Source organism: Sinocyclocheilus anshuiensis, unplaced genomic scaffold, assembly GCF_001515605.1.
Source record: "Sinocyclocheilus anshuiensis isolate Anshui unplaced genomic scaffold, SAMN03320099.WGS_v1.1 scaffold33, whole genome shotgun sequence".
Lineage (NCBI taxonomy): Eukaryota > Metazoa > Chordata > Actinopteri > Cypriniformes > Cyprinidae > Sinocyclocheilus > Sinocyclocheilus anshuiensis.
The window spans coordinates 161065-172384 of NW_015536458.1; the positions used below are offsets into that span (position 1 = coordinate 161065).

At 34.8% G+C, this 11320-nt stretch overlaps 1 protein-coding gene across 1 annotated transcript in view; it reads left to right on the top strand.

Moving 5' to 3' along the window:
* The window catches only part of LOC107653098 (adhesion G protein-coupled receptor B2), a 330526-nt gene that overhangs the window by 150796 nt on the left and 168410 nt on the right, over window positions 1-11320 (top strand). The window contains 2 exon segments of the mRNA XM_016476310.1: window positions 4157-4237; window positions 6646-6831. Of these exon segments, the coding sequence (XP_016331796.1) occupies window positions 4157-4237; window positions 6646-6831 (267 nt within the window).

The window sequence follows — 11320 nt, forward strand, 5'->3', positions numbered from 1 at the left end:
TACGGGAGCTCAGTATCGTGCATCCCTACTATTTTTTACTTCAGACAGCTCTTAACACTGTAAAACCTGTCATAAAATAATAGTCAGATTATTATTTTTTTTTATGGAAGAGTTTATTAAATCTTTATATAATTTGCATGCTAATTAAACCATCACTTCTAAAAACATTTTTTTTTTAATCAATAAATATATATTTAATTTATGTAATATATATTTATATATTTTTATATTTATGTACAGGAATAAATTACATTGTAAATTAGATTAAAATCGAAAATTGTTTTTTTAAACTGCAAAAATGTTTCACAATATTACTGTTTTAACTGTATTTTTTTATAAAATAAATGCATCCTTGGTGAGCAAAAGAGACTTTGGAACAGTTGTGTACAGTATATTGGTGTATCCCTACCTGTATGATTTTTTTTTTTTTTATGACTTCAGTGAGTTACATGTTGGTCTTTTCCTCATACAGTGCTTAGCATTCAAGTCATATGGACTACATTGATGGTGCTTTCATGTATCTTTTGTGTTCATTTTAATGCTTTTGAAGCTTTAAAGCTCCAGTCCCCATTCCCCAGTTTTCTGAATTGTTCCTGTTGTGTTACACATACTGCAAGAAAGACAGTCATATGGGTTTGGAAAAACATGTGGTTCCATAAATGATAAAAAAAAAAAAAAACACTACTATTCCTTTAAATCTTGAAAGGCCACAGTACTGTATGATGACTCCGTTTACTCTGAAGCATGGTCAAGATGAAGACTAATGAAGGGTGGGCTGTTTCCTTCTCAACATGTGGATGTTATTGGATGCAGGCTGGACTCTCTGTGAAATGCGGCAGGAAGGAGCTGGGTGGTGGTTAATAGAGATGTTATTGTGAGAAAATTGAGAAACGTTATTGAGAAATGTGCTGAAATGCCTTGAATCAAAGACATAAGAGCTCATAGGGTATACTTCAACCCAGAATGTGTGTCTGATATTAAGATAAAGGACGTGTTTGTTCTATCTCTATCATACTGAATCACTCTCTTCGCCCTTTGCCGAATGGAGACAGTGGCGTAGACCCGCATAGAGAGGCAGAGTGAAGGGAGGCATAGGAGTGAGATACAAAAAGCAAGCAGAAACAACCCCCCGCCTTTCCTGACACCACTATTGTCTTTTCCGTGACAGAGTAAATTAGTGTGATCGTCTGCGTGCGCGTCTGAGCTATCATAAGCATATTAACACAGGCCCTGCGGGAAGCGCTGGTAATCAGGTCTGTTTGACAGAGCCAACAGGGGGAAGTCTCTAGAGTATCCATCCATCCCATGTGCTCCAATGTATATGATGCAGCTCTCTTTGCTAATGAATGCCTGTCTTCCTTTCTTATGCTGTACTGTATGTTTTTCTTTCTCACAGTTTATTTTGTCTCTTTGTTTTCTTGTTCTCAAACAGTCTTATACTCTTTAGCTTCTATATTTAGCTTCTTAGTGTGTATCCTCAAAAATGTTAACTGTTCTAGTAGAAATTGGTCGGCTATATATGTTACTTATTATAACTACAAAAACAAAAAAGAAACAAATAAATTGTATTTAATATATTAAATACAATTTAATAATTATTTTATTAATTAAAATAATGTATATTTTGATATAATATATTATATAACGTTTTATATAATATAAAATAAATACATTTATATTTATATATAAATATATCTATAAATTAATTTATTTTTATTTAATAAAAACACTTTAAGTTCTTATATAAATAAATGTAAATATGTAATTATTGATTGTTTAAATTATTTTTTAGAAGTGGTGGTTTAATTAGCATGCTGTGCTTTAGCTGTTAGAAAGTTGTCTTTAAATTCATCTCTTTTAATGCATCATTGCTACAGCCATACGATGTCTGTGTTGTGTTTCACAATGTTTTTGAAGTGCCTTGCTATGAGCTTTGCATTTTTAATTAAGAGACTGTGTCAAGTTAAAGTTTGTTTAAAGAGTCGAATTCTGTCTTTTGAAAATATGTATTACACATCCATATATTAAACGCAGTACATTTAGTTTAAACCTTTCTTTGTTTAGAATCTAAACAAAGCATTTATTTGAAGCATTCAGTTTTAAATGCAGGTCAAATGTTTTGTGTCCTACATTATTCAAATTAATTTGTATCTTTACAATAGTATCTGCATTTAAAATCCCATCCGCACTGACCTGTGAACTACTTTTCGCAGCAAAATAATGGAAACGTAAACACGCAGTCTGTGGGGTGCTTCATTCTCTACCTCTTGACTAAGATTAATTTAGCATTGGGTTTTAGGAACTCGCTGAGGTATAAATCATGATCCCCCCACCCCCCCAAAAAATTATTTTTTTTTAGTTCATGTTGAGGATGTGCTTCATGATTGTGAATTATTCTAAGCATCCATAAACGCTCATGGTAATTTAGAAAGAGCCTCAGATAATCCACTTATTTTCTAGTGTTTTCTTCCTTCCGTTCTTCCTTCTACATCTTATGAAAATCCTCTTTTCCTGCATATGCCTGTGGAATTTATTAGCAACCCACGCAGCTCATCTTTTCACACACTCAGAGCAAAAGGTCAAGTCGACCAATCTGCTCCAGAGAAGAGAGTGCCACATGCTGAATGAGTGTACTGGGCACTCTATACATTAGATACAAACACATTCAGCATTAAAAGAGCAAAAATTTAAGAGAGAGAGAGAGAAATTGGTCTCCATGCGTAATTGTAGACATATTTTCAGAAAATGACTGTACAGGAGAGATTGTATGGAAGCCCTTATATGGAGATGGTTTGGATATGTTGTATGCTAATTACTTTGGACACACCCTCCTTCATTTATATTTAATGTTGATTCATTAACATTAGTTTGAACACGTGTGTGTTTTTTTTTTACTCTCTCTCTCTCCGCTTTCTCTGTGCAAACTTTCTCTGTGCACAAATGAAATGAGACACACTGAACTTTTCTATGAAAGCCTGTTAACACCATGGTTACAAAAATAAAAGAAGGTAATTGTGACTTTTTATGCCATAATTTAGACATAAACCCATAATTGCAAGATATAAATTCGGAATTCTGAAAAATCTGAGTTTACATCTCGCAATTCTGTTTTTTTTCCCACCATAAAGTAAAAAATAAAATAGTAATTGTAACTTTATCTCACAATTTTGACTCAATTCTGAGTTTATTTCTCACAATTTAGACTTTTATTTTTATTCTTACATGTTGCCAGTTTATATGTTCCAATTCTGAGTTTATAGCTCAATTCTGAATAGCAAGAAATGATTCTGAATTTTGATTTCTAAGATTTAAACTCAAAATTGCAAGAAGAAATTCTCAATTGCGAGATAGCCACAACAGTTATTTTTTTAAATCCTGTGACAGAAACAAGTTTTCATACTTTTGAGTTTGTTCTTTCCAATTAAATAAATAAACAAGGGAGGGCAACTAACTGGAATTAACCAGAAACACTCCTATATGTTTAGGTTGAGGTGTCAAAAAGAGTTAACCCCTGGGATTCATTTAGTTTGTTCTGGCACTCATGACACTACACATACGAATGTGCTCATATTTCCACTAAACTTCACTTTTTGGGGGCAGGTAGCCTCATCTGAGCGAGGAGGAGTTGAAATATATGCTCTCATGAGTGTGTGTTCACATTATGAGGGATTTTCATGTGCCCTGAAGACTAGGCCAGATATAATAAACACTTTGGTGACAGGTCTCTGTTGGCTTATGTAGGTTTACTCAGGAGCTACTACAAGATGAGGTTTGTAGCAGCACATTTAAAATGTTCCTCACACAAGAATGGAAAGATTTACATTTAATTTCAGGATAAGACAGCTCAGTGGAGAGATGTATTACATTAGTGTGTAAATGTAAAACAGCCCTAATAGTATGTGTGGGCATTAGCATTTGTGATTGTACAAACTTATACGTCAGTTCCATACTAATAAAGTATGGATTTAAAAAAAATATATATTATTATTAAATATACGAATACAGTAAATATAAATTATTAGTTATTAGTGTTCTGTATCATATTACTGTTGCTACCACTTCTTGAAAGCACATTAACCATAACCTCTAGATCTCATACATGGCCTCTATTATCATATTTCTTTAAAATATGATGTTTTGTCATATGTCTGTCCAGAACCTGATGATGATGAGCAGAAGGTGAAGACACAAAGGCCGCGATCAGCTGACCAGCCGGGTGTGTTCCAGGCCCAAACAGGTGAGTCCCATCTCCTTTCATTATTTAGTTGAATTGCATTTCAGAACCATGGACAGCGCTTTGATGGGGCTTTTTTGTGTTTTTTTTTTTTAAGAGAAAAAGAAGTCTGAAAATAGCAACTCCTCCAGGATATATATCTAACCTTTCTATTTATGTAAATATTAGTGCTGTCAAACGATTAATCGCGATTAATCACATCCAAAATAAAAGTTGCTTTGTACATTTATTATGTATATATAAATACATACACATGCATGTATACATTTCAGAAAAATATGTTATGCTTACATATTAAATATATTTATTTATAATATAAATTATATCAATATAAATGTAGACATGTAAATACATGTAAATATTTTCAAAATATATGCTGTATGTGTGTGTATTTACATATACAGTACATAATAAATATACACAGAACACACACGTATATTATGCAAACAAAACTTATTTTGTATGCTATTAATCGCGATTAATTGTTTGACAACACTAATAAATATACAGAATATAATATATAGATATAATGTTGTAAGTAAATAATAAAATACAATGAATGAATGAAATTATTCTAGTCTTCAGTGTAACATTTGATGCTCAGTTATTATTAAATATTATTGGTGCTCAGTTAATAATAATCGTTCTTATTATCATCAGTGATGAAAACGTTTTTGTGTAATATTACAATTTTTGTGGGAACCATAATACATTTTTTTCAGGATTATTTGATGAATAGAAGTTCAAAAGAAAAGCATTTATTACAATATAAATCTTAAAGTATGTGTGTTTAGTGTCACTTGATCAAGTTATGATGTCCTTGCTGAATAAAAGTATTTAAAAGTAATTAAAAAAATATTAAGCATCAAAAACTGTTTTGAGCACCAAATTAGCATGTTAGAATGACTCCTGAAGGACCATGCAACACGGAATGAATAAATTCTCTCACACACACACACACACACACACACACACACACGTCTGGTTTGCTGTCCTTGTGGGGACTCTCCATGTCACAAAGCAAGGCCAGACACAACAGGTAAGTGCAAAACAGGATGGTTTATTGACTTGATAAGTAGATGAATGGAACGGGTGAGGTAAAGGCAGGTGAGTGTCAACACAGTGAATGATTCCAGGGTTCTTATCTGGGTTCTGATGGAGAGTATCTTATGCCGGTTTCGTTGGAGATCGTGGAACAGATTCCAAGGAGTCGTTAGAGGATCGCGGGAGGAATAGAAGGTAAGTCTTTCTAGGAGACTTCAGTAGAGAGAGTCCAGAACAGTTCATAGGAGTGAACGGTAGACCAGACAGTGAGTGACTGAGATGTGTGTGTATTTGTAGAGTGGCTTGATTGGTGACAGCAGGTGCGAGTGATCAGAACTCAGGTGACTGTGATCGGGTGATTATCCTGGATGGTGACTGAAGTGACTGTGATGAATCCCTGACACTCCATAGGCGTAATGCTTTTTCTACTGTACAGACCGTATTTTCTATTGCCCTACACCAACCCTACACCTAAACCTACCCCTTACAGGAAACTTTCTGAATTTTTAGATTTTCAAAAAACTTAATTCTGTGTGATTTATTAGCTTGTTTACCCGTGGGGACCTCAATTTAGGTCCCCACCGTGACACGAGTCCCCATGAGTCTGTGTGTATTCATGTTTAAGTCCCCACCAGAATAGAAAAACAGGTACACACACACACATATTTTAATATCTAAATAATACATATAAATATACATAGTATATATAAATAATACACAACACTTTTTTATTGTTACATTTTTATTTTTATTTTCAACAAATAAAAAATAATAATAAAAATAATTTCTGAATATTCTCATGTTGAAGTAATTTGTATTACACCTTTTCCCCTCTTCAACCTCCATCTCTGTGAAAACGTATGTGCATAAACTCCCGTTGGCATTCCTGTCCCCATCAGCCCCCCACCTTCTATTCTCCACCCATCTGCTCTGCAAATAAGGCTAAGCTCTGACTCACGACATGCAAATTAAAATTTAATGCGATTACAAGACGTGCAATTAATTTGATTTGCCCATTCACTTCGTGATGTCGCCTCTATCCAAGGACACGGCTGACAAAAAACGACTAGGGAACTTCACGTGCCATATTTCCAGCAGTCACGTTCAGCCGAAGCTGATGAGGTGGCTCCGACTGCCACTGACCTAACAACACCTTATCAGTAGCTGGAGATGTGAAATGGATTGTTGGATGTTTTTGTGAATACTTCAAAAAAACATTCCTGGCAGAGCTGTTCTAGTTTATTCACAGGAATTTACAGAAGGTGGTAGTGTAACATAACACTTCATGACTAACGTTGAAGTCTGGGGTTTGTGTCTGGGTCAATAATTTAAAGATTTTCCTTTTCTCTCCATCTTGTGTTTTGTAGGTGACCCAGCAGCGGAGGAGTGGTCTCAGTGGAGCGTGTGTTCGCTGACATGTGGGCAGGGTTGGCAGGTTCGTTCTCGTTCATGTGTATCCTCTCCGTACGGGACCCTCTGCAGTGGCCCGCTGAGGGAAACCCGACTCTGCAACAACACTGCCACCTGCCCAGGTGAGCCGCAGCATCAAGCAGGTAGAGTACCTCCATGCTTTTGGATGCCCATCTACACATTCACACTCCCTCGCACTGCATGAGCAGGTCAAATGTCATTAAACGTTAGTTGAATGTTTGCTTTTGCTTTGTAAGTAAACTTTGCCCAGTGCATGAGAAGAAACTGCAGCTGTTAGATGATGTGGTTAGTATTATTTATTTTGCATGGCACACGCATTTACTCCTTCCACTGTATGCTTAAAGTCCATGTGCATCACACACACTGGATTTTTGTTGAATATCTATTGTGGAACTGAGTACAATGGGCACTGTTGGCACTCTTTGTGCTGCATTGATATGAATCAAGTCATTCAGTCTTTTTTTTTTTGTCCATGTGCTTGAGTACATGTACACTTGAGTATCAAGGTTGTGTGATTCAGGTGAGATCAGTGCAGGTCTCACTGGTATTTCTTTTTTTGCATGTCTACACATTGGTTTTCACCAAAATGAGTATCGGCATGTTAAAAACATACTGTTGAATGGACATTTCCAGTCCTGGATGCTGATTGGTCAGTTCAGCATTCAAGAGATTATGTAATCCACATTATACAACAGGGACGTTTCACTGTTTGTATCACTCAGCTTGTATGTGTTTGTTCCAGACAGATTGTCTGTTAGTCTGTGTGTAAGTGGTGTGGGGTTTTCAGTGACTCTTCTTGCAGGTTACATCGATACGCCAGTAGGTGACGACAAGTGACTGTCCTTGTGAGTGAGTCATTGAATTGTTCATTCAATCATTCCTTTTTTTTCAATAAGAAAAAAAAAAACCATCTCATCAGTAAAAGACAGATCAATGCTGTCTTTACGAGTGGGTATCTCTGGATGTTTTAATTAAATACTTATTGCAATTGTTGTAAGCTGTAAGATGTGAATTTACTTTGCACACATTTTGTGCACTGATGATAGTAAAAAAAAAAAAAAAAAGAAGAAAACAGGATATCCCCCATTCTGCATTAATTAATTTGCTCAATGTACACTACTGTTCAGTTTGTTTTTTAATGTTCTATTAATCAAAAAATCATTAAAAAAGTATAATGGTTTTCACAAATATATATTAAGCAGAACAACTTTTTTTCAAAATTGATAATAATAAAAAAAGTCGAGCACCAAATCAACATATGATTCAAAGAATGATTTCTGAAGGATCATGTGACACTGAAGACTAGAGTAATGGCTGCTGAAAATTCAGCTTTTCATCACATGAATAAATACAATTTAAAAATATATTAAAATAGAAAATGGTTATTTTAGATTCCGATCATATCACACAATATTTTTGTATTTATTTATTTATGCTCAAATAAATTCAATCTTGGTGAGCACAAGAAACTTTCAAAAACATTCAATCTTACCAAACCGAAACTTTTGAAGAATGGGGTACATGCCATAGACTTATATGTATCACAACTAATTTATATTAAATATGTGGCACAATATTTCATACCTTATGGATTGAAACCTTTCCCAATCCACAAAGCTGTTTGGATCTGGTCATTCCTTCTTTTTATTTTGCCTCAGCATTTGTATTGTTTTGGAGATGGATGAAGATGATTAAATGCCTGGCCATAGTTATGACCCCTATCGGCCCAAATAATTTCACCAGGGGCCTTTTGAATGATGCTCCTGCTTTATTTTTAAACACTAAATAGTAGATACAAATCTTCATGCTTACAAGGCATATATAGATTGCCCTTTGTTGCAGATCATCAGCTGTGTAAGTCCTTCTATGTGTTAATTCTATATTTATGTAAAACAGGATAACTCAATTTAACTCTCACTTGTGCATTCAGCCTGAGTTCTGATATTCAGCGTCTGGGCTTTGATGAGATGGTTGCCATGTTCAGCACTGGGTGTTTTTCACTCTCTCCAAGAGTACAGATCAGCGCTTTAGGATGTGATTTGAGGACAGCATCAGATGATCCCAGTCGAGCGAACAAGACTGAAGAGAATTGAAGAGAAGTGAAGGATTTCTCCTGGAAATATCTGCTTGCCGAGGATTGATTCTAAACAGCGATCGATGAAGCTCAGATCTGAGCGACATTACGTTTAGACACGCAAACTTTTGGAATGCAGAGATTTTCGATGCTTAGGACAGAAAAGATGATTATAGAGAACTATGTGTCAATAAAAAGTAAACAAGATGGCCAGGAATAAGAATGCAAGATGCTTGCTGTTGGTTTTTTTTTTTTTTTTTTTTTTTTGAGTATTTTATGCTCTTTATGCTGACAACGTAAACAGGCAGGAAATATTTACTAAAGGGACAGAAAAATAGACAGCGAAAGACAATGTGAACAGGAGCAGAACCGCATGTGTGTGCGTGCATGTGTTCATAGATTACTTTCACTCCACATGAAGTGTTTAACAGGGATGCGCACTGGCGAAAAGGGACCGAGTGTCTTTGAGATTAGCCTGGGCTAGCGTAGCTTCAGCATAGTTTAATGCTGAGTGGAAATCCCTTGGTCCTCCTTTTGGCTTTTGTTCAAACGGAACTTAATTGATTTGCAAAAGCAATTATGGCCAGGTTTATTTAGTTTGGAGTTATTATTCAAAATTGATCAAGCACAGCCTTCAAATAAAACAGGTACTTTTAAAGTAACAGCAATTCTGGCTGCAGTCTTAAATTGCCCTCTGTTTGCTCATTAGCTTATCCCATTCTAGAGCTCAGTCTAATTTGTGGACACGAGCCATCGATAGCTGTTTCCATCAGAATTAACACTGCAAATTCTTGAATTTTGTTCTCTATTGCTTTCTCAGGAAAAGTATGGTATGTTTTACCAGGTAGACTTGATTAGATTAAAATTAAGATTGATTTGGGTTTCATGACAGTATTTCTAGGTAATGTATCTTTTCATGTATCCACATATCTCAAAAGAGGAAAATAAGGCAGAGGTCAGTTATCATACTTTTGGAGAAAAAATTAAACATTTCATGGGACAGTTTTGTATAGTGCAACATTAAACAGGCTATTTAGGTTTTTTTGTCAAATTTAAACACCAAAACAATTAGGAAACAAAAAAACAATTAATGAAAAAGGCAACATAATAAATATATCAAACCAATTTTTTTTTCAAACAAATTTAAACATGTGACAACCCTGACCTGAAAAATAGCCCGTTCTAAGATCATAGTTCAATTCTCAGTAAAAATCTACTTTCACAACATAGTTGATCCTTGTTTAAATGTCTTTTATTTTGACCTTTTGTTAATTTGTTACCCAACAGCTAAAACAAAATAAATGGTGTTATAATTTTACTTTGGAGGACTGAATTCACAAAACATAACTAAAATAATGAAATGTTTGATACATACAAAACCACTGCTACAGAAAATCCTGGACTTTTGATTCAAAATTACTATTTATAGCGGTTATGACTACTAGTCCTAATCTCCACTGTAACGAACATGAAAGAATTTAGTTTTCTTCTCCAAACAAAGGCAAAGATATCAGTCAAAAGGTTTCCATGGCAAGATCACCTTGGTTCCAATGAAACCCAAAATCTAAATTAAGCTTTTCATGATAGCCTTAAGAAAGTCCTCTCAATGCATTTGAGGATGTGTCTAGCGCTGCTGCATATCATTGTGTCTGGGCAGCAGAGCAGAGCAGTGCTAGACCAAACTCCATCTGCTCAACTTTAATAAAGGAACGCTATTCAAAGCTTACGGCTCTATTGATAAATGAAATCTGATGCAGTTATCTCAGACAGGTAAAATGACTCATGAGACCTAGAGTCAAATGAGAGAGCCATGTTTAAGTATAATTTTGGTGGATGGATTTATTTATTTTTAATGCTGCAGCTTTTGATTGTTGTTTTAGCTGTCAGATATTTCAGAGCCTGGTAAGGTTTTTTTTTTTTTTTTAAGCTGTGAGTCCTTTGTGAAATTGAATTAAATACTCAAATAAATAAAGGACCACATTAATGCTGTTTGTGCAGGATTATAGATTACGTGGTTGCTTATATGGGAACACAGCTCCAGTTCAAATGCAACAGTTATCTTATTGTTCATTCTGGTCCGGCTTTGGTACATTATGCTTGACTGCATATTTAGTAATCATCTTTCTCTATTGGTAATTTAAGGACCTTACATTTGAACTTTTTAAACTTTTTTTTGTGTGTGTGTTTATTTATTCAGCTGTAACTATTGTTTGTCACTATTTCAGTGTTAAATCTCCAGTTAACAACTGTCAGGTCTCTTATGATATGGCTAAATGCAACTAACCACATAATATAGTATAAGAGAGTATATTTAGTGTAGCAAAATAAATATGTTTTCTTCAAAATAAATAATAGCTTCTTATCAGCTTCTAAAAAGGTGAGGAAAATGCTTTTGTTATTGACGTCAAAGGCTGGGTGTCCAATCAAACTCTACAGCATTTTGACATAAAATCATCTGTCACTTAGTAGAAGCAGCCAAATTAGGCAGAAGCCCACATGGACAGGTTGGATGACATGAGGGTGAAGCCAATTAAATG